Source organism: Lepidochelys olivacea, assembly GCF_965140295.1.
Source record: "Lepidochelys olivacea isolate rLepOli2 genome assembly, chromosome: 19".
NCBI classification, from domain to species: Eukaryota; Metazoa; Chordata; order Testudines; family Cheloniidae; genus Lepidochelys; species Lepidochelys olivacea.
In genome coordinates this window covers 7925999-7950064 of record NC_140429.1, presented here as the reverse complement: position 1 = coordinate 7950064, position 24066 = coordinate 7925999, and the positions used below count along the sequence as shown (strand labels likewise).

The window sequence follows — 24066 nt, the reverse complement described above, 5'->3', positions numbered from 1 at the left end:
GGGAATTCATCCAGTTCACTGACATTTCTGCCCTGAAATCAGCATTCCATCTAGACAGGAAGGGTGCCAACGTGCCCTGCATGGAAAGCAGAGCTGGTACTCTCTGACTCTCAGCTCCCTTGCCCCATTTGTCCTGGCAAGGACGATAGCCACTGGGTGGGGGAGCGGGGAGAAAGAGAAAAAAAAAATCCACCACACTAATCCAGGTAACATTTCCCCACTTTTATGTAAATTAATATTAACAGTTCCAGTTTGAATTCCATACAGACATATACAAATAGGAAAAAAAAAATGCTATTTACATCATTAAGTTATTTAATTAATTAGACTTTATAAAAAACATCTCTTTCTACATTAGTGTCCTTCTTTTACAGATAGTTCAGGTGAGTTAATCCTCAGCTCATTCACATTAACAGTGTAATGTACACTACCAGCACCACATGGGTCCACGGGTGAGCCAGAGTCAGTACTGCAAGGATCTGTGCTATACTTGGTGCCCGCAGTACCAGGCAAATCAGTGTGCGAGAGGCAGACAGTACACACAAGTCTCCCATGTGTTATGAGCAATAGCTTCCTGGCTCAGGCTGCTGGGCTCTGCAGACAGTGCTGCGGGGGCCAGGCTGGTGTAGTGTTTGTTCGTTAAGAGGCACATTAGTGCAGTACTGAATAGAGCCCGTGTAATGTACACTACTGGCACCCTCTGGATCCCATGGATGGCACGAGACCACTGCCTGCAGATCCCATGTAACATTCACCACAGATGCTCCACAAAGCCCCGTGTAGCACGTCACCAGAATCTCCAGGTAACATGGTTACTCGTCCAGTTCCCGAAGACGCCCAGTGTGTAAACAGGAGATGGAGGGGAGCTGGGGTCACACGATGCTGGCAAGTTCCATGGAGTCTGAGTCGCTGCTGTTTTCCTCCTCCCTGGGAAGGGAAGGATTGGCGGGCATCAGACAGGAATGGCCCCCTTCCTTCCAGCCGGTGTCCCAAAGTGAGGGCCAGCGAGCCAGAGGGGGATTAGAGAGGGATAGTTACAAGGAAGAGAGCCCTCCTCTTAGATGGGAACAATGGGGGCCAGTTTCCCCCATGCGCCATTCGCTGCCAATGGCTCAGGAGTGACCAGCGCTGGGGCAGAGCGGACTGTACGTTCCCTCTCCAGCCCCATTCAGCCCCAACCTCTCTGCCCAGACTACCAGCAGGGTGACAGGAAAGCCATTTCTGCTAGGTGGACACTTTTCCCTCCACTAGGAACTGGATGGAGACCTGACCCCCTTGTAACAGAGGCCACCAGATGGTTGTGAAATGCTAGACAGCTTTTGGTCCCCCTGTTCTGGGGCAGATTGAAATAGGGGCCTTCAGGGAAAGGCTTCGTTTCCCAGGCCCAGTTGTAACTCAGAGTTATTCTTTTACTTCTCTCAGGCTCCACCAAGTCAGTAAATGCAGCCCTGAGCTGGGTCTGGGGGAAGCAGCAGAGACCCCCCCCCCGGCTCCCACAGCTGGGGGAGTCCTGTTCCGCCTCTAGCGAACTGCTATGCACCTGGCATCTTACGATGCTGCAGCCCTAAGATGCTACCCGCTGGGTGGTACCACTGAGCGGCGCGGCAGGGTCTCTCAGCCACCCCTGTCAAAGGGCAGGTGGTGTGTTAGGGCTGCAGGTATTCTGAGGCTAGCTGGAAGTGCACAACCTCACGGGAGAGATTGTCAGCCCCCTACGGGCTGAAGGACTAGCCACCTCCCTCAGCCTGCCAGTGACCTGCAAAGCTAGGGCAGGTTCTCCCAGCACTACTGGGCCCTTCCCCATCACTCTCTGCTGGAACTTGCCCAACCCAGTGAGTGCAGTCCTTCCCCTGCAGCACAGAGAGGACCGTGCCAGCCCTTACCTTAAATCCTGCAGGGCCTTCTTGTTTTCCCTCCGCTTGTCCTCGTCGATGGGGTACAGCTTGAATAGGAGCAGGCCCAGCAGGATCAGCCCCACCGGGGCTGCTGACACCAGCATCTTCAGCGTGAATTTCACCTCCTCGGGCTGGGAGCAGCCCCGGGTCTTATATCCTGCAAAACTAAGGGAACAGAAACTGTCAAGCAAGGGAAACGCATGAGGCTATTACCAACCTCCTCTCTCCACACCAGCCCAGTCCTACCTCTCCAGAGGTACCTCTGAGGGGAAGAACGGCCATGAGACAGATCAAGATTCCCAGGGAATTACTGTTGGGCCAGCGTTCGCTGCTTTAGCATCACATCAACCTTCTTCCATCTAGCAAGGAGCATCACCTCCTGCAACCCCAAAGCCAATAGCCGCCAAGGTCTAGAAGCTCACAGCTATACTGTCCCATCTCTGTGATGGAGCAATGGAGGAAAGCCAGCTCAGCGATGAGGGTGTCAGCCTGGGGCTTAGGTTGATCTCCCTGCTCCACCACAGACATCTTGTGTGACCTTGAGCAAGTCACTTAGCCTGTCTGTGCTTCAGTTCCCCGTCTATAAGAGAGGGAAAATAGCATTGCCCTGCTTCATGGGGGTGTTGGGAAGAGAAATCAACCAGCGGCTGGGACGTGCTTAGGCCAAGGGGCGTGTATGTACCAAAGAGAGAAAGCAATGACCACAGGGGGCTGGCACAGCCTCAGTTCACTACCATGCTGGCTCCTCAGAGAAAGGCTGGTTTCTAAGATTTCTCCTTTTAGTGCTTATTAACTGTGAACTTGGAATGAGCCTCCCTCCTAGCACACAAGCTGTAGGGGAGATGCACCTGGAGCCACCTTCAGTGCCAGCCGCTGGATGTCTAATCCCAATCCCCTTCAGGGTTTTGTGGCTAAAAATGGAGAAGCTCCAGACTGCAGGGTCTGAGAGAAGCCTTCCTTCTCTGGCCCAGCTACCAGCTCTCCTAACAAGCCCCCCCTGCCTCCAGGCTCGGTGTGCTGAAAGGACTCACTCTAAGCTGAGTGTGGAGATCCCCAGAGACACCCCGGAGGTGAACTTGGTGAAGAAGACGTAAAAGGAGAAGAAAATAGCCTCATGGCCATGGGCGTCTGGGTGCTGGAGGTTGAAGTCGTCTATGACATCTGGCAGCATGGACCTGAAACGAGAGAGGAGAGCGTGTGAGCCTCAGATCGAGGCTAATGAGAAAGACCCACAAGTCTTCAGTGGAGCCCACACTTCCCCTTTCAAAGCAGAGACATGGGAGGTCCCCACCCCCGAAATTACAGACTTCCAATTATTTCCCTTCCAATAACGGTACAGAATTCTCCTGGGGCAGAGATTTGGGAAAGGGCCACCGATTGTGGGTCCACCTTCGTACTGAAAAGACCCACAATGCCCTGCATACTGACAGGAGGAGGCTCAAGACCTCAGGAATCTCCTCATCCTGGATCCGACCCCCAGCACTAGAAACATCAACCCAGATGCCACAGCTGTGCATCAGCAGGTGTCTACCAGTCTAGCAGCGATAGAGAACGTGGGAGCATAATTCTGTGGTTGCCTGAGCCCGGAGGCCTCACACTCACCATGGTAAGAGGAAGGCAGCAGCGACACTGATCCCAGCTGCAATGGCCACAACGTAGGTGACGATCAAGTTACTCTCCAGAACAACCACCATGATGAGGAAGGGGATGGCAGACTGCGGAGCCGGGAAAGAACAGAGGTGTCACCTCACCCGCCGGGCAGTGGATAATCAAGATGGACCTGATGAGCCAATTGGCCTTTTCCCCTCCCCGCCCCATCTTCCCTCTCATGTGAGTTTCAGCACTTGGAGGTGCTGGCTGATATGCTGTGGGTAGATCCTACCCTAGGCAGCAGGAACACAACCTTTCTAATGCTGGGCCCTCTAGGGCAGGGTGTTGGTGGGGCATGTCCTAGGCTCAGAGGAGAATTCACGGTGGAGAGGCCAAGGACTGACAGGGCCATGGAGACTGACTACCACGAAGTGCCCTTTGTGACACCACTAAGAAGTGGAGAGAGGCCAGTGAATGAACGTCAGGTGATGGTGGGAGCTTCTGCTCGCTCCTGACCCCATTTTGGAACCGCTGCCTAGAGGGGTGGGGTTTAGATCCCCGGCTCTGGTCTTGCCCCACCTCCACTTGCTAGGGTTCCCTACGAGGGGCACAGCAACAACCCGCTCTCTGCCCAGGAGACTTACTCACCGAGATCCCAACATACACAGCCGTTTTCTTCCCAAAGCGCATGAGGAACCATTGCCAGAGGGGGATAGTCAAGGTGGCAGAGAGCTGCGAGAGGGAGAGAGGTGGGGGGGGGGGGACACGTGACTCAGGCCAACCCATCTCCATAGATGCATTGCCCACTGGCCATGTGTTAACCTCTAATGCTGCAGGAAAGGAGTTGGTTGGGGTGTCAGCCTGAGGTCACGCCTGGATGCATGATGATGATTTTGGACCCTCTTCTGCCTGTGGTTTGGAGCCCCCCTTGGGTCTTTCACTCATCCACACAAGGCTTGAGCCACAGGATCATCCTGGCTCTAAAGGACCTTCTCGAAGCCCACCTAGACGCGCTCCAGCACCTTTACAGAAGCAGTCTTGCAAAGCCCCATCGGCTCGTCCTCAGAGGGCAAGTGTTGGAAGAGAGTCTGAGTCTATTCTGGACCAGGTCTGGTGAACGTTCGTGACGCCTTTGCCAGGCTGCTCTGAAGCAAAGCGGCCCCTGCCTTGCAGGAAGCCAGCCAAGAACAGAAGAGACCCAACGGGCTGCAGACAGACACATGACCAACATCCTGGGCAGACCAGGCACCAGGTCTTTGTGAGGCTGGGGCGGGGCATTCGGCTATGGGATTGGTCTCCACTGCTTTCGAGCCCTTGCATTTTCTTAGAGCCAGGGGCGGGTTTTCTTTCTTTCACTGCCTTTCTGGCAGGGCAAAGTGTTTCACGCCACAATGCTCCCCCGGCCCCCTCCCCCACTCTCTCTATCTATCAACGTGCAAAGGGTTCCCAGACAATCCGCTCTGTTCCCTCCATTCAGCGCCTCCCCGCAATCACCACTCAGGGCTCTCTTTTTCCCCCCCTCATGGAAAGAAAGAAAGAAAAAAAGAAAAGGGCAGGGTTTGGACAAAGAGCCCGCACGGCTTTTATTCTCCCCCCTTTCGTGGTCAGCTTCAAATGCAGACAAAGGACTCGCTGTTCTTGCCAACTGGCCGTGTCTTTCCAGGAACCTCGAACTCGTTACCCCTCCCCCCGACTCCTGTGGCAACCTCCAGTCACCTTCTCCCACATGCCAGCCTCTTCTAGCCCTGATCTCCCCTCACCAGCCTGCTTCTCACCTGGGGCCCCCCCATCTCTGCTTTGGGCTCTTAGACCACTACAGTCAAGTCTCCACCCCCACCAACCAGTGGGCTCCCAAGTAGATAAAGGAGGAGACAGCCAGGTGAAGGGGACAGCGATTATTATTATTCATCATGTTTATTACTGTATTGCTAGGGACCCAGGGAGATAAGGGCCTCATTGTGCGAGGCACCGTACAGACAGTCTCACTGCCTCAAAGAGCTGACAGCCTGCCTAGCCCAGGCAGACAGGGTTGGGGGAAGGGGTGCCATGTACTCACCATGATGGCCAGCAGGATGTTCTGGAATTCGTTGCGGAATCCCAGGGTGTAGGTACAAAACAAGGCAAAGTTCCCTTCCAGCAGCTGGGGAAGGAAACAGACACGGGAGGTCAGCAGAGCAGAAGGGAACAGGGAGATTCCCCTTTCTAGGGGGAAAATGTACTGAACAGCCCCCCCATGGAGAAACCAGATTCCCTGCAGCCCCCCAGACCCAGCCCACAGGGAAAACACTAAGCGTTCTCGCTGGACCCAGTGCACAGACGTACTCAGGGCTGGGGGCTGTATGAACGCAGCCTGCTGCTGTAGGCAAGCCTTGAGTGTGTTGTAGCGGGAGGGAACCCCCCTCCGCCCCTCCCTCCAAGGGGACTCAGCAAGCAGGTCTAGTCTAACACCCCTTGCCCTCAATGCACCAGCTCAGGAATTCCCTCTCTGGGCAGAGATTGTCCTGACTCATCCGTAAACGAGACCAAGAGCAGCAGGGCCAAAGAAGGGCTAACAGGCCTAGGTCATCATACTGCGAACGGGCCCGATAGTTATGGCAGAAGCGTGCCGGAGATGGGAGGAAGATGGAATATGGATCCCATCAGTCCTCTGAGCAGAGGAAAAGAGCGAGCAGGCCCAATCCACATTTACCAGCAGCATGAAGAGAAGCACATATTTCACCTCCCATCAGGGCAGAGGGCCCACCTCGGCTGCTGCAGGGGATGCCACAGGCCTTGATGTTATCTGCCTCTGTGCAGGTTTCTGGTATTTGACATCTTCCCCCCCCCCCCCGCCCCGCTCTCCTACAGGTGCAGCTGACAGTCTTCAGCCAGTTCTGCATTTCTTTCCCCCCTCCGGGCGGGCTCTAAGCCACATTGTCCCTCCCCAGGCAGTTCCTCACCATGAAGGCAAGCGAAGTGAAGAGGAAGCCCGTAATCAGCTTGATGTAGGCACCGTGTTTCATCACCAACTTCAGCCCCTGGAAGAAAGAGATGGGCTCATCCGACTGGAGCTGAGAGGTATCTGGGGAGCAGAGCAGCATCAGCAGGTGATTAGAGACCTTTCTAAAGGCACCCTGGCATAACGGGCCCCAGTGCTATAACAGGCAGGGGGCCCATTCCTGCAGTACACTGAGTATGAAAAAGGCACCCGGAGACTCAGTTTTAGCCAGCCTTGGCACCTCCCCTGACCCCCATAACAGTGATCTTCCCAAGTATGGTGAGACATCCTCACCACTGTGAGGCAAGTCCCCATTTTAGAGATCGGGAAACTGAGGCACCGACCAGTTAAGTGATTCACCTAAAGCTACACAGCAAGCCAGTGGCAGAGCTGGGACTAAAATTCTGAAGTCCCCAGCACCCAGATCTTTGCTCCCCTTTGTCCCGTGATCAGCAGAGCGCTGCTCTAGTGCAGGTGTCCTGTTAGGGGTGGGGAGAGTGGGACGAAACCCAGCTGGGCTCAGAAATAAATCCCACTCCGCATTGTTATCGCGGCTATGGAATAGCCCGAGTCCAGCCAGCATGCTGGAGGCTAGACGTTGTCCGCCAAAGCCAGGCAGCAACACATTGACCCGGGTAAATACTGGGCACGAAGACAAGTTTTCCCAGGTGGTTTCCTGCAGTAACAGGGTCCCCTCGAGATTTTCCAGTGAGACATTCCGTCTTGCCACTGACACAGTCTTTCCATGGAGGTTTACACACATGAAATGGGTCTCTGAAGCTGCGTATCCCCCACCCCCACTCCATACCTATCCTGGTTTACAGTAACCTCGATTCCCACTTGCCCTAGTTTTGGCTGATAAGCAGGTGTCAACAGCACCAGCCGGGAAGAGAGGAGTGGGAGCTGCAAGTGTGTCAACTCCCAGGGAGAGTTGGGATCCAGGCCTCAAACTGGGTGAAGAAACCGAGGCAAGAACCCATCAAGCCCAGGACAGGATCCTTTGCATTCGCACCATACACCCCGCCCCAGCCTTCGCCCTTGAATGGAACCCTACCCCCTCCAGGGCTTCATCTGTGTAACAAGCGCCCTGTTCTCTGCTCTTCACACTGGAACATGTTGGTTTAGCGCAGATGCTGCAAGACTGGCAGCGTCCCCAGTTCGTGCTGAGCTGAACTTCCTTCCCAGATCTGAACTAACTGCTTAAGAGCAGGGTTGGGAGCCAGCGTGGGGGGTGTTTGGTTAGCATAGCAGGGAGAGTGCCTGCCAGGGGAGGGGCTGTTTGAAGAACGTGCCTTTTAAACACAGCTCAGGTTTGAATGGCCTGGATGACTTCAGTCCAAAGGCACTTGGCTCACAATGGGGCCCATTTAAAGAGATCAGCGTTGTCATCTGCTCCTGGCCCACTGGTTAAAGCCAGGGTGTATGACCCTCCATGCAGCTTAGCCTAAAGCAAGTGATGACAGCTTTTAATAGGAATTCCCATCTCCTGCAATTTCCCTTTCCATGTTTGTTTCCCGCTTTCTGCCCCTATTATTAGGGGAGAGACACATGGCTAAGGAACCACTGTTCTAACCTCTCTGAAACAGGCAAGATGACCCAAGTACAGGGTCCAGCCTGGCCTATTGCTTGGGAAACCCTTCTGGACATTGCAAATGCCAATGTAAGGGGCTCCCTCCACTTCCCGCACTCACCTCGCTTCTCCTGCACGCCCAGAAACAGGACGACGGCGCAGAGTATGTAGATCCCACCAATGACTCCCGCTGCGATCATGTAGGCGTTTCTCTGTGCAAGACAGATGCGGATCCAGTTAGCAAGGCCGCTCCACCAGGCCCCTTCTACCAGTGTCTCTTGGGGAGCTCTAGACAATGGCGCAGCCAGTGTCACGCGTGCCCCAGCAGAACGGGACGGAGCTCTCGCTACAGACTGGGGTGGGACAGAGTCGATGCTGTGCTATGGATCCACATAAAAAGCTCCCTGCTGCACCCCCGCCAGTGCCAGGGGATCCCGAACAACAGGCTCCCCTCTTCGCAGCCAGTTCCCACCATAAACGAAGGGACCGTGCACCCTACAGGCACCTGGATTTGCTTCTGTGACAGAATCCAGTTCTGATGACCCACGAGGCTGTACTGTATTTCAGCCCCATACCTGTTGCAGAGTGATAGGTACCCCGAAGTTCCTATGGTTCCCTAGGTACCCCTAAGTAAGTTCCTTAGTTACACAGCAGCTAGTGAGGCCCAGTCTCAGCCTGTAGGGATTACCCTGAAGCTGCAATGAAAGAGCAGAGTCCCTGAGCAGGGCGAGGATGAGCGGCCAGGGTGCCACAGACCTACCGTGTCTGTGAGGGAGCCGGCGTCACGGGTAATGTTCACCTCCTCCACGGCCACCGAAGAGTTAGTGACGCCGAAGAGGCGGGAGTCCTGAATGCACGGCGTGTCCACCTGGCCCACGATCTGCCCCTGGATGGCCGTGCCCAGCACGGTGCCCAGCACCTCCACCGTCATACCTGAACAGAGGAGTCAGGCGGGTCATTATCGTGGCAACGCCCTGGCCCAACAGAGCGAGGAGAGCGGTTGCTAACGCCTGCTCCTCCAGAGGCAAACATCTGGGTGTCGAGACATTCCTAACGCACTGCACCCACCCAGCCAGCCAGAGACGAGAGCAGTCGCTTCTCCAGATCTCCAAGCCTGTGGGAGGAAGATAACCCCACTGAGGGAAAACAGGCACAGAGAGGTGAAGGGATTTGCCCCAGGTCAGACATCAGCTCAGCGTCAAGGCTGGGAACAGAACCCAAGAGCTCCAGATTCCCAGTCTCCTGCTCTAGCCACTGTGCTGTCCAGCGGACAAACTATCAGCAGGCAGAGTCCTGTCCAGACCAACTCATGCCACAGGGCTGGTTAGACATGGGCATTAAACCAAGGGTCCCTTTAGTCTAAGAAGAGGGATCTGGTGGCTGAGAGAGCTGCAATGCAAAAGAGGCACAGGGAGCTTTGGAAGACTTTCAGAATGGGATCCTCACTGCTAATGTGTACATGTGCAAACACGCTTTGACACTTGGCTGTACACCTGCAGATGGTCTTACACACATCCTGCAGGAGCAGCAAGGGACACCCCCACGCACATGCCTGCACATGTAGTGGACAAGGTATGTAACGGAGAAACCTGCTGCCTCCCAGCAACCAAACCCCGGGAGCACGTATACTTCTGCAGCTGCACCCAAGCCGTGGGAGGGGGAAAAGCACTGATACTGCAATCGTAAGGGAGAAGGGAGGGGCTCTTACGATAGGCGGTAGCGGAATCCCGTTCGCTCTGCTCCCTGCTGATGAACATAGTGAGCGCTGAATAGGGAACGTGGAAACACTGCAGTGAGAAACAGGGCGGGGGGGGGGGGGGGGAGAAGAGAGAGAAAGTTAAGCCTTTGGTGCAAAGACATTCATGGAGGTCAAGGGAATTCATGCTACAGACCGGAGTGAGATGCCTACAGCAGGCCATAGGTTGAGTGGGTTGGAAGAGTCTTTTGCGGGAAGGAAATTCCATCCAGGTACAGACTATATAGAAGAGTAAATGGGAATCCTCGCTCCCCTCCGGAATGCTCCACCGCACTCAGGGCGGGCCTTGTAGGGGTCCCCCAAACTGCTGGAGGGAGGAGGAGATGAGCGATGACTGGTCTTGCCTCTCCAATCCCCGCAGCAGGTCAGCCAAAAAGCTGGCCCCATGGCGAAAGACTTGTCTGAGAGTTGTAGAATCAGGACTGTGGGAAACCCAGACGACACTGGCGGTCCAAGGACAGCCTTTACGGATGCTCTCAGCCTCACTCCTTTCAGGATGGCTTATGCCGAGCCTGTCATTGTGGTACCACTCCTTGGCTCCATCGGGCAGGTGAGAAAAGGTTGGCCTCTTCCCCCCACCACCCCCAAAAGGAACCCAATTGTGCCCATGGAGGGCGGACTCACCGTCACAAGGGTCTGGAACGTGCAGTAGAAGAGAAGATACCACATCACTTGGCCACTCGAGATGTCTGGCACAAACCATACCAGGAAGTAGGAGATCACAGCAAATGGAGTGGAAAAGATGATCCTTTGGGGGAAATGAGAGAGAGAAAGAAAATAAAAAAATTAGGATGGAACAGTGACAAGCACCCACCCTCACCACAGCTAGGCTGATACAAGGGCCTTGCTCCTCAAGCTGCAGGGCATGAGCCAACCCAAGGAGCAGTTCCAGCCGTTGGGAGAAATATCGTGCAACTGGGTGCATTACATCAGGGAGTTCGCTTTGAAGTACCCTGCATTGACCACCATTGGAGACAAGATGGTCTAGTTGGACCACTAGTCCATTTCTTGGAGGTAGGCCTGTAAGAATTGCTGTATCCAATCAAACAGGAGCAGCTTTTCAGGCAGAGTGGGAACATGGGCACTTCTAACAGAGTCCTCCAGCCTGACTGATCACATCCTCTGAGGCTTTCCTCTTGCCTCCACCTCACTACACCAAGTTAACTCAAAGCCAGAGACTACTGAATGCCACATCACATGAGCCCTGTGGGAGGATGCAGGTCCCAGGATACCCTAATATTGTACTGCGACTGAGGACCTAACTTCCCAGGCAGATTCCCCTTCCTGACTGCTGGCTCATGACTTGATGTGCAATTAGGCACCTGACTGTCACGGAATTTCAAAGGGATCTGGGCACCTAAACCCCTTAGGCTCCTTTGAAAAGCTTGGTCTTAAATCTTTCCTCTGGCTCCCTCTAAACTCTGTGCTGTAATCCTGATCTCAGTCCCCATGGCCCTCTTCACAAAGGGGCTATTTAAAACACGACAAAGTACAGAACTCCAGGTCATTCGAGATGGGGAGGGAAGAAGAGAGCAGAGAGATAAAGAGCTGACTGAGGTTTGCAGAGAAAGGCTTTGATCTCAGAGACCAAATCCCCTGCCTGGAGCAGCGTAGGGCTGCTGGGCGAACAATCAGAGGGGATGTCAAGTCAATGGTTTGTCTATTTGGAGGAGGTGAAATGATGTGGGGCTGGAAAGGGGTGAGGGATGGGGCACAGCAAGGAATTGAGAACCCATCTGCTCCCACAGAACAAGTTTAAATGATTTAAGTTGTAAGCTCTCTGGGACCATCACCTACTTTTGTAGACCACAATGGGGCCTGATCCCAATGAAGACTCTAGATACTACCGTTACAAAACAGCACATGCAGCTGGGAGACTGTTTCCCAGCAGAAGCAGATCAGTGTCTGAGAGCCCCTGAAACAACTTGGGACCCTGTAGGGTGCACGGTCCCTTCGTTTATGGTGGGAACTGGCTGCGAAGAGGGGAGCCCATTGTTCGGGATCCCCTGGCACTGGCGGGGGTGGAGCAGGGAGCTTTTTATGTGGATCCATAGCACAGCATCGACTCTGTCCCACCCCAGTCTGTAGCGAGAGCTCCGTCCCGTTCTGCTGGGGCACGCGTGACACTGGCTGCGCCATTGTCTAGAGCTCCCCAAGAGACACTGGTAGAAGGGGCCTGGTGGAGCGGCCTTGCTAACTGGATCCGCATCTGTCTTGCGCAGAGAAACGCCTACATGATCGCAGCGGGAGTCATTGGTGGGATCTACATACTCTGCGCCGTCGTCCTGTTTCTGGGCATGCAGGAGAAGCGAGGTGAGTGCGAGAGGTGGAGGGAGCCCCTTACATTGGCATTTGCAATGTCCAGAAGGGCTTTCCAAGCAATAGGCCAGGCTGGACCCTGTACTTGGGTCATCTTGCCTGTTTCAGAGGGGTTAGAACAGTGGTTCCTTAGCCATGTGTCTCTCCCCTAATAATAGGGGCAGAAAGCAGGGAACAAACATGGAAGGGAAATTGCAGGAGATGGGAATTCCTATTAAAAGCTGTCATCCTGTCTGTACAAGATGAAGAGAAAAGGGACCCATCTCCATTCTGAGCTTTTCCTTCTGTTCCCGGCTCTCATCCAAGTCGAGCAGTGCTCTGCACAGGACGAGATGCAAGAGCTTGTTCAGCAGCCTTCTCTCCCTTCCCAGCTAAGCAGCCTGCAGGAGCAAGGGTGAAGGAACCAGTTCGGGCAGCAAACCCTCCCTCCACATCCTAGCCACCCGGAGGCTGAGCAGCAAGCAGCCTGGCTTGTCTTAGAAGGCAGAGCTGCAAGGATTCCAGAGTATTTTACACACACCAATCAAGCCTCCAGCGTGAGGGAGGGCAGGATAAGGCCCATTTCCCCAAGCAGAGACAGACATTGGTTAGCAAAGGAAGAGTGAACCTTCAGACCCCAGCTGGCTCTTTCCTTTGATCCTGTCCAAAGTGGGGAGAGAGGGAAGTGGAAGTGGACCAGAAAGCAAGAAGCCTGTGCCTGGCTCCGGGAGGGACTCCCTACATTACCCGCTAGCAGAGCTCCAGGGAGCTGGTTCACTCGCCATTAGCCAGAACAGGAGACGGGAGCTGTTTTTAGAGCCCAAATCCTCCCCTCTACCCTGCGGAGTCAGCTGAGCAGCCTGGCACTACCTGGAGATACTGCAGCAGCTCGGAGGCTGGGCATGGCCCATCAGCCCCAACACACACCTTTTCCCTTTTCGCTCGGCTGAGCCACACACATCGCTGTCGCCTGGACCCAGTGCTTGGGGAGCGGCCAGCCTTAACAAAGGCGCTTATGTTAATGGGCGGCTAATTAAATGGCGGTAAAAATCCCTCCAGCATAAACCTACCCAGAGAGAGCAAAGGAGATTCCCCACATCAGGAGAAGGGCAAGGGTGGGGGTCCTCCAACTTCACAATCATGCGAAGGGAGTGATTGGTCCCCTACCCATATGTCACCTGCACTGCAGGGACGGACAGACCACTCCCAGCGGCCCATTGGGGTTCAGGCCGTAACAGGGATAAGGCCTTTCCAGTTTCCATTCGGTATCACTGTATCCCAGAGGGGAGTGGGAAGGGGGGCGGGGGAACTGGTTCTGAGGGAGGATCCCTGTGACGGCACCACCAGCAAGAACCCACGAGGCGAGAGACGAGGAGAATCCCCCTACATCAGGAATTTGGTACCTTGATCCATCCCACGTTTCTGGGAAGGCCTGAATGGCCCCCCCAATAATGTGGCGTGGGTGGGAGAGGGGGAAAGAAGCAGTTTCTTCTTTGGAGTAAAGCGACCCCCGCCCCGAATGTTGCGGCTAGGACTAGATCAGTCCCATGGGGAAATGGAGCCCAACACTCAGGCTGCGGGAAGGCCTAGAAGCCCCCCATCGCATTCAGTGCCCCATTGGGGTAGGTTTTGTACTGGCTGCTTGACAGTCCCTGCCTTGGGGTGTTTACAATCCCAGAGGAGCGCGAGAAAGGGACAGGATTTATTTTTCCCTGCGGTACGGAGAGGAGAACGGAGCTCTTTCCTTTCTTGATTGACCTGGCAAGAAACGGAGTTTAAATTTCAACTCCTGGGGTGAGACACACTGTACAGCAGCCACATAAGGGGGAGAGAGGGGGAAATACATGACCCGATATTCACATTTTCCCCTGCATCGGTTATTTCCAGGCGGGGCGGGGAGCAGGCGAGCGTGTGATGACGAGGCCAGGAAGCAGTGGAAAGCACAGAGTCCTGCAGCCGCTCCTCTCCCATCACATGCTCCTCTCCCATTGCGCCTCGCGCACGTTGAGTCATTCAGAGTTTTCATAAACTTGTACGCAGATCCGAAGCTGCAGGAGCGAGCACATTCCCATGCCTGCTGCGGCAGGGCACCCGAACAGCCCAGCAGGGTTACAAACAAGGGTACATTTCTGATGCCTTCACCACCCTCCCCCCCCCGCCCTCCACACTACTTGGACATCTGGGATTAGAGCCATGTGCCTGGCTGGTGTAGCTAAGGAATCAGTAGATCGGCTCACCCCGCCTGCCACCCCCAGCCACCACTCACGCTGCAGCTTTCAGCCTGGAGACTGACTCCTAGTAACCCCTGAGCAGGACTGTGGCAATTAGCTGAGACATCTGAAACAGACTCCACCAGGCTATGCCGCACACCCTGCCTCCCCATTGGCCAAGTGGGGATGGCATGTTCCTCTGAAAGCGACACACCCCCGGGCCCTTAATCTTTAACTCTTTCCTCTGCTTGAGCAGAATCATTGCCCTAGCCACGGCCTGGGAATGGGACACAGGACCTCGAGTTATCTGCAACTGAGGTTTGCAACAGGGCCTCTTAAATAAAGGGGATGCTGAGAGCCCAAAATTCCCCCAGAAGAAGCGAGAGCAGGGCAGGGCAAGAGCAGAGTGAGCAGATCGCTGGCTGGGCACAGCTGTTAGGGTGACTTCAGTGAACAGAGAAGGAAATCCATGTGGGATGAATTTGGGGGCGCAGGGGAGCATATGGGGAATCCAAGCTTAAGAGACCAAAATTATAACAAGAGGGCACCAGAGAGGGACATTTTTATTTATTTATTTTGGTAAGTGAGCTATCAAGCCATTGTATAGCTTACAATTTTATCCTGGATTCCAGGGACACAAGCACTGCCCCTTGTCACCAACTCAGCAGAATTACAGCCAGATGTACCCACCAAGTGGACCTTATTCCACAGATTAAAAGGGTACGGCTGAGAGGGATATTTAGAATGGTCTACCAAGGAATTTATTGGTAATCTGCCTTGTTTATGAAGCAGGTTATAAGAGGATGTTGACGGGTGATCAGGGCTCATTAAAAGCCAGTCGTTCAAACTAACTGGGCAGAGATCTCAGGGCTATACAGATGAAAAATTAAGTATCATTTTTTTTTTACAGATAGGGAAACTGAGATACACAGTGATAGAGGGCCCAGCAGCTGGGCCACCCTTGCCCATGCACAGGGAGTCCTGTTTAAGTCAGTGGGACTGTCTATAGTTCTAGCTATTTAGGGTCACCAAAAGGTGGCCCAATCGGGCACCCAGCTACTTGCCCAATGCCACAGAGCAAACAAGCGTAAAAGCCATGACTTGAAGCCACCGTGCCCAGCTACTAGATGTGCTGCTTCCCTTCTGTAGCAACAAGGAAGGATTCCTAGGTCTAAGGCCCAGTATAATTTGAAGGGTGCAAGCATTGTGCATATTAAGTCCCCTGTGGCTGTTCTCCCTCACCCCAGCCTTAAAGGCACAAGACTGTAGCACACCAGAGGACTCTAAGGATGTCTAGATGTTCAAATATAGAGCAATTAAAGGACAGCCCTCTGCTAGCGCTGCCTTGGAACACATCCAGACAGCTGCTCGCTGCTTGCGCGCAGCCATTCCTCCAATTCCTAAGAGCTCACAACAGACGCTGTGGGGAGTGAAACTATTTTTGGTCTATGTGTGAAGCCTGGTTTAGATCAACAAAAACAGGACACCATGTTTTTCATTCGAACCCCAGGGAGCAGAGGGATGCAAGCTCCACCTGTGGGGGGGGGGGGAAGGACCAGTCCCACTAATTTCCACCTCCCCACCCGCCCCCTTCTCTACTTGACATTTCAGCAATGCTGCCAGGTGCTAGATCGACTGCCCTGGGGATGGACGTTAGCTCTTTACCCACAGGGCAGACGCAGGCCAAGCCTCCGAACCCTGCATGGGTAATGTGCCTCCACGCTCACCCGGAGAGGCAGCAGGTGGAGATCAAGGCCCCGGACACCGTCCTAATTTCTCTGCCGACCCCTAGTGCTATCGTGGTGCCGTTTTTGGTGGGCAGATACCTGCCTGCATGAAATCAGGTTAGGACCGGCTCATTCAACAGAGACCAACGAGCCACGGTTTTCACTTGCTAGCACCCTGCAGCGGACTAGAACCCGTGCTCCTAGAGGTGGAAGGCGCTGCATCCCCTCACCAGGCTCTCAGTGTGCTGAACCATCTAGCTCCTGTCCACTCCACACCCTGCTTCTCTTGGATGTATCCTGTCCGTGCCAGTGCCTAGCGTCCCACTCTCCAAAGTGGGAGGGCAGAGAAGCGCGGAGTGAGAACATCTAATTTTGTCACTGCCAGCTCAGGCCTGGTCTCCAGTTGCTTTCTCCCCCCTAATCAGCTATAAATCATGTGGCTTCCTGCAACCCACTGACCCTGGCTGCAGGAGTCACAGGTGCAGTAGAAACAATCTTGGCTTCCCCCCACCCCTATACGTACCCCCCCAAATGGCCGGGAGGGACAATACTGCAATGCCACCTGGTGCTCCGGAGACAAACAGCTCTTACTTTCCAGCAGCAGAGCGGCTTCATTCCCAACACAGGGCAGATTTGCCAGGAAACCAGTCTGGACAAAAAGTCAAGCCCAACACCCAGCACACACGCATCTGAGCAAAGCCCTGCGGCTCCATCCCCCGGAGACAGGAGGGTCGAATGGGCTGCCCATTCGATAAATTGAGGGCCTGGTTCTGTTCTCAGTGACACCGGTTTTACATCGCCTCCAACGGAGTTACTCCTGATTTACACAAGTGAGAGGCCCAGTGCGTGCTGGGGTGGGGGTGAGCTTGGTTTGAACCATCTTCGACTTCCTATCCCGACTCCTCCCCACCCCCATCCTTCCAAGTCAAACCAGCTCCAGGGAGAAGAACATAAAGTTAAAAGCTCTTCCTGCTCAGAAGAAGATTCAAAACAGGCTACAGCTCTTGGAAACCCCCCACCACTGCCAACACAGATTCAGTTCCAGCCGCGGTAGCAGCCCTGGTGTCCACAGATTTTTGGCAGGGTTTTCAGATATTGTGTGGATCAGACACGCGGGTCGGCTAGGACAGCCAAACAGTCCTGCTGCTCGGGATGAACTTTGGACGTTTCCTTCATGGGGACGCCTTCCCCGTCCCGCCAGGGCAAGTGGAGATAAAAGCAGCTGCCAGGGGGTGGGGCCAGTTACACCAACTTACGTTTCTCACCAGCTGCAGAGCGTGTGCATCAATACACAAGCCAGAGGGACCTTCCCCTCCTCTCACCCCAACGACAGCGTGTCCCAGCACTGCGACAAAGGAACACGCTGTGCCTTCCGCCTGACAATTCACATGCCAATCTCCAGACACGTGGTCCCCTCCCCCGCAGCCTACTTTACAACGCTCTATCTGCCCCCCCAGCCCCTCCCGTCCCGTGTTCATACAGCACCTAGCGCAATGGAATCCTGGTCCACGACTGGCATTTCCTTTGGGTGCTACCACAATGCACAAATAATCAAGGGTCTGACTTATCAAGAGCCAGTTGAGTGCTCAGACTACCCCTTCCCCGGAGAGCTGGGAGGAGTGGCCGCATCGGGGTGGGGAAAAAGAAAAGCCACCCTGAAGATCCATCAAAGAACCCCCCACAGGAGCGTGCCCACCACCAGAAACGCATTGTCTTATTGCTCAGGGCCACAGAGCTCGGCACTGCTGCAAGGCCTTGCCCCCGACCCCACACCAGGGAGTCCCATACACTCAGCTGCTCGTGAGTCGATAATCACAGCAAGGCACCTCAAGCACAGGGGCTGAGCTAGAGTTGTTTCTGGGCGAGTGAGGCCCACTTGACTATCCATCACTGGGTTCATCGATTCCCACGCTACAAGGTTTCCCTCTCACCTATCTGGAGGCTGCGAAAGGCCGAAGGCTCAGATAATAGAGTTTCCCTCCTTGTCCCTAGGGCCACTTCTCATCAGTCAGGCATTTTTCACAACTTGTTAAGCCATCTAGGGATTACTCAGCCTTCAGCTGACTGCCAAGCCTCTGTTCCATTCCATTCACTGCACAGACTTGAGATCTATTCCCAGCTCGGACTCGCTGTGTGACCTCAGGCAAGTTCCTTCCCTTTTCTGCACCTCTGGTTCCCCACATGTAACACAGGGATAACATTAACCCTTCTTTGGAGCACAAGAGGCAAATGCAGGGTAGCCAATGTGAGCCTCTACTCTCTAGAAGGCCCCCAGGATCCTAATGCTGACCTGGAAGGGCCCTGCTGCCGTTGTGGCCAAGGGAACCCAAGCTAGACCATGCTGAGCTCCAACCTCAGGCCGGGACGCAAAATCCCCTGCTCCGACAAGCTTCCCTTACCAGGGCATCAGGCGTCCAAGGCGGCTCCAAGGGGTTTTACTGATGAAGAAACCCACCATGGGGTCGGTGATAGCATCCCACGCTCGACCCACAAAGAGGATGATGGAGGCATAGAAAGGGTCCAGCTGTTATAGAAAGAGAGGACAGAATTCACTTGGATAGCAGAGACCCCATGACCCTGAGGCGGTCAGAGCCCCTTTCCCCAGCTGATTGCTTACCCTGAAGATCTTAGCCTCGACCTTTAGCATTTGGAAACAGAGCAGGTGCACATGGGCCCCTCCTCCACACATTTCCAGGGTGCCTCAGAGGCAGGGGGACTATCTGATCCCTCTCCCCCTCTTTGAGATGGCTACCCTAGGGGCTGGTTGAGGCTGGAAGTAGAATTTCAGTCCATCTCATCTTACCCATTCCACATTAAACTCCCGACAATTTCATTGCCACAGACACCAACTCAACACCTCCAGCGTCCTGTGGCAGCTTAAGTCTGCCCCTGGGCCTGCCCACCATCCCATTTGGAGATAAGGATGTAGGAGAAGCCATCACCTTTCCATCCCAGCTCCATCCAGAACATGCCACAAACATGGCCAGCAACAGCTTCCTTCCCAACCCGCTCCATCCATCATATCAGTATATATAGCTCTCTGCAGGTACCAGTCCCAGCGCCAGACCCTCCATCAGCACTGGAAGCAGAAGAGCGTCTAGGCCCAATAATACTACTTTGCATGTGCATAACAGATGTCATTAGATCTTAACACTCAGAGAGGAGGGTCAGTATTATCCCATTTTACAGATGGGGAAATGGAGGCACAGAGGGGTGCACCAGGTCACACAGGACAACGGTGGCAAAGCCGGGAGTAAAAACCCAGGAGACATTGCCTCCCAGTGCTGGCAACTGTAAATCCAGCTCTAAGCCCTCTGAAGAAATCACTCCAATCTGATCCATGCTTCCTTTTTTCTGGAGGGGAATTTGCTAGCATTTTAGAAATGCAAAGCAGAATTTTCAGACTCAAATGCTTGAAGTTTGGCACGTAAATCCATATGTAGGCACCTGAATTTCAGATCACTTCCCCCCCCCCCCCCCGGCACTCACCTGATTGCATTCAGTGAGAATTCTGTACTTTGCAACTCATCCCCACCCAACCAAGCTTCTTCTACCTTGGGGTGAAAATGAGGGGTCACATGGCTCACTTTAGGCACCCAAGTTTGAAAAGTGCCTTTATTTTTTTTTGACAAAAATCCTCCCTGCTAAAAGCCCATCTGAAAGGGACACAGCACTGACTGGTGGGGGAACAGGGCTCATCTACGACTTGCAAGACTCATTCTAAGCCACCTTTATGGAACACTGAAAGTTACCGTGTGGGAAAGCCAGGGGGTTCCCTCCATATGACTCACAGCAGCTGAGCTCACTGACCACAAGAGCACCCTGTATTTAAATCTCCCCTCTCACCATCAGCTACCTCCTAGCAGTCAGTGGATTAAGGCACTGGCCAGCTCTTACACATGCAGCCCTCAGTGCTACACCTCCTAGGAAAGGAAGCTCCTCAGCTATAGCCAGACAGCCTGGGGGCATCTCTCTAATCAGGCACCTGCTCTATTTTATACATAGAGGGAAAGTCACTCCACTGGGCAAATAGAAAAATCCATCAGGGAAACCCCCTCCACACATCTCTCTCCATTCAATGCTTCTGCTGACCAGAGACCATAAGAGTGCTAAGCCCCAAACCTTTCCTCATCCCGAGATCAGGTCAGAGTAAAAATAGCCAAAAAAGACGACCGGATCACAGTGGATGGGTTTTGGGTCAAGAGAATCCCATGCTTGCATCCAGAGCCCCCAGGTATTACCCTTAGGCTGGCTACTCAGCGCCAGGCAAGCAAACCTGGCTGAAAGAATTACCTGCGCGACATCCAGCAGGTAGATCTGCAGGAAAAACCCCAGGGCGCAGCCAGTGATCTGGTAGGGAGCGCCGCCGACAGCATAGCAGAGTTTGTTGCACACAGACAGCTTCTCTTTGCTTTCCTTCTGCAAAAGCAATGAAAGGCAGCAGCTTAGTCGGTCTGGTCCTAGACAGTCAGATCAACAACCACCAAGTGTAGGGAGCTCCCCCACCCCCCCATCACTCCCCCATGTCCACCTGCAACCTAGGACCACAACAGAGATTACAAACAGCCCTCCAGCCTCCGCTGCAGATGAGTTGCCCACAGGTCTCCGCTTCGCTCGTTAAGAACGGAACAGCCCCTCACATTTCGGTTTGACAGTGGAGGAAACGCTGAACGTATGTTTACTCATCCAGGACAAAATGCAGCTCTTCCAAACTCTGCTCGTTTAAACTTCCAGCCCCCCTGTTCTTACCACTAGACCGTACTGCCTTCCACGGTCAACGATCAGCGTTTCTGACTGAACGTGCCAAGAAAGGGAAGCACAGACAGCAGGTTTCCACAGCCTGATTCGGTGGCTTTTAAGGCCCTGCTAGCACTGAATACAGACTGCTGATACCCTGCTTAAATTCAGCCCAACAGGCAATCCATCCTACTGCCATCCCAGGCTCTTCATTCCCTGATCCGTCTGTGTCTGTGTCGGTCTCGCAATCCAGAATCTACCCCAACTAGCCAGATCCTGAACTTCAAACAGAGGCCTTGGAATTCAAGGAGGAGTCGAGCAGCATCCAAATAATTTCCCCCACTATTCATACTCCGGAAGGCTGTACTGTATTTAACTGCTTGTTTAAGTGAACATACAGGCTCAGCGCCTCCAGATTTACAGCTAACAGGGGGTTGGGTTTGCCCACCCCACAGAATAAGCCGGAGCGGTTTCCATTAGCGTCTCACATCTGGCGGAATCTCTGAAGCTACAATGATCGGCAGGCGAAAGGGACAGGCGATGCGTGTGCAATTCCTCAGTCTCCCAATAAAAGCCTCAGAATCAGGAGAGTCACACCAGGGCGCCTGCTCCCCACCCCATCGGTTTGTGCGCCCTTCTCAAAATGATGGGTCTTAACTAAGAGCTGAGGGGTCCCCTGGGGAGGAGATGCAAACAAAGCCGAGAGCCACCAGGGCAGCTATGGACAAGCAAGCTGTTGAAAAATTAATTCTGCAAACTGATACCATCACCAAATTAGATCTACAGCTGCATCGAAACATACAGAGAGGGGAGACAAAGCCCCGGGGAATTTGGGTTAAAATAAAACAGGGAGCTTTGGTGGCACATGCAGAGTTCTCCCACAGGGAAGTGGAATTGCAAGGAGTGAAAGAAGACGGATCAACAACTTCCCTGGGGATGAAGTTGCTAGTTCACCACTTTACACAACTCAGACACACAACACAGACTGTGGCTATACCCTTAGCAGTACCGTTGGGAGAGAATCATTTTCATTAATTGTGCTACCAGACAGCTTATTATTGGACCAGGGCCTCATTGCGCCAGGTGCTGTCGGAACAGAACAAAAAGTCCTGGCTTCCAATCAAAGTATAAGACAAGGGACAGACGGATACAGACAGACAGGGAATACAAGTGAACAATCAGACAATCCTGGTCAGCATAGGGTTTCCGGTTTTGGTGGGACACGTTCCTGGAGACTCAAGGACAATCCTGGAGGGTTGGCAACCCTAGCTAGGCAGTCTGAGTCCCTGATGCTCCTGTGGGCAATAAAGCTACAGCCAGCTGGGATGGTGATTCACCGTGTGGCCTGGGGCAAGTGCCTCAGTTTCCCCTTTTGTATCAAGGGGACGGGGATTTATCTACGTCGCAGGAGTGTTGCGAGGATTAGATGGTGCTTGCAGAGCTCTCTGAAGATAACAAGCGGTACATAGAGCGTTTAGTGCTAGGCTTACCCGCTGCTAGGAGCGGGCCGGTGTCACCACCTCTTGGCACGCTTACCAGGCTGCGTACGGGATCACCTCACACCTCATTATAAGGGGCCCATCAGACCAAGCCTCTGGGTGCGCCAGGGAAAAGTGATAACACAGCCGGCCCCCTCCCACACACTCCGGGGGGGCTTGTCCAGAGACTGAAACTTAATGCAAACAAAGCCCCGAAGCGGAGGCCAACAGCGACCAGCGCCTCAAGCTCCAGCGCAGCCCCGATGCTGTCCCCAAGCCCAAAGAGCCGAGCCGAGCCGAGCCGGACCGGGCCGGGCCGGGCGTGTGTGTGTGTGTGTGGGGGGGGTTCGTTTCCAAGCAGCGCTTTGAAGCCCCTCTCCCCACGAGCGGGTTTGGCTCGGAGAGTCTCAGATCATCGCCTTGTGCCTCCCCCAGGACCCCCGCCCGCCTCCAGCCAGGGGGAACCGGCTGCTGACCCGGTGGAGGGAAAAAGGACGCGGCTCCTTTAAGAAAAGTTTGCCCTTGCCTGTGATGAATGAACTTGGGCTCGAGCCAGCGGCGCGCCTGATCCCCGAGCTCCAGCCGGCCGGGTGCGCCCGGGCGCGGCCAAGGGCGAGCGGGGCTTCCTTGCACCCCCGGGGCGAACGAGCAGCCGCCGGCTCCCGTCCGGCCCCAGCCCGCACGGTTCCGACCCGACGCTCCCCGCCCAGAGGTGGGGTGCGGGAGGGGGCTACACACCGGGGCGTCCAGCCGCATCCTCCCGGCCGGCTCTCCCCCCACGGCCGGCTCGGATGCGACCCCACTCGCGCCTGCCCCCCCACTCGCGCCTGCCCCAGGGGCTGTTCCGAGGAAGTTTATCCCCCCCTCCCCGCATCAGGCTCGCTTCCCTTCCCCTGGATCCGCCCCGCCCCCCAGGGGATCCCTCCCTCCGCATCCACCCCCCTCTCCCCGGACCCCGCGTCCGAGCCCGGAGCGGCTGCCCGCACCTTGGCGTGCCGGAGCTCGTCCTGCTTCAGGAGACCCGGCTGCAGCAGCCCGGTGGACGACGCGCTTTCCGCCCCTTTGCCTTTGGCCATGGTCCCACGAAAGTGGCTCCGGAGGGCGTGAGCGAGCTTCCAAGCGTGGTGGGGTGGCGGTGGGGGGGCGCGGCCCTGGGAGGAGCGGGAGCCAGGCAGCCGCAGGATGAATGAATGGGCCGTTTCTGTGCTGGGTGGTTGCATTTAATTTCTCTCCCTCTCACCTCCCCTTTTCCAGAGACACACCCCCTGCCCGGCCTCCCAAGCCCAGCCAACCCCCGACGCTGTTCACCTTCCCCTTGGCGAGACCCACATGTAACAGACTCAACGCTACACCAACCCCCCCCCCCCCCAATATTCAGCCCTAGGCAGGCACTGGGCGTGGGAAATTTCAGCCCAGAGCGTCTGGTAAATAAGCAGCGGAGGACAGGCTCTTCTAGGCCATAACCTCAGTACAGCTCCGCTTGTGTAAGTTGTAATATACATACAGGCCCAGGGACTGTCTCTTCTTTCATTCACACCCTTGTAACTTCAGCAGGGTTTCTCCCAGTTTGCACCTAACTGAGAGGAGAATCAGGATCTGCAGCCAACTGACATAAGAAAGGCCAGACTGGGTCAGACCAATGGTCCAGGTAGCCCCATGTCCCATCTGCTGACAGTGGCCAAGGCCAGGTGCTTCAGAGGGAATGAACAGACAAGGTGACCATCCAGGTGGGAGAACCCAGGATGGTGAGGGAGGTAGTTCTGAAAACTTCCAAATTTTCCTTTAAGGGTGGGGTTCTTTCTGACACAGACTACAAATGAAAACAATG

The 24066-nt window shown here is 54.6% G+C and overlaps 1 protein-coding gene across 2 annotated transcripts; it reads right to left on the bottom strand.

The window, feature by feature from the left end:
• Positions 1-230: 230 nt before the first annotated feature.
• On the bottom strand, positions 231-23427 carry MFSD2A (MFSD2 lysolipid transporter A, lysophospholipid). Of its 2 annotated transcripts, XM_084609617.1 has the most exons (14): positions 23225-23427; positions 20317-20442; positions 18423-18547; positions 10413-10536; positions 9741-9819; positions 8793-8965; positions 8154-8244; positions 6425-6546; positions 5542-5625; positions 4134-4217; positions 3498-3610; positions 2927-3070; positions 1884-2060; positions 231-927 (listed from the first exon to the last, which is right to left on the bottom strand). In XM_084609617.1, exons 1-14 carry the CDS (start codon positions 23312-23314, stop codon positions 873-875), a joined length of 1587 nt encoding a protein of 528 aa, XP_084465743.1. In that variant the 5' UTR covers positions 23315-23427; the 3' UTR covers positions 231-872. The 2 variants fall into 2 exon arrangements, with proteins under 2 accessions (XP_084465743.1, XP_084465742.1); XM_084609616.1 differs by lacking the exons at positions 18423-18547; positions 20317-20442; positions 23225-23427 and adding an exon at positions 14353-14519 and having other exon boundaries at positions 233-927.
• Positions 23428-24066: the final 639 nt, after the last annotated feature.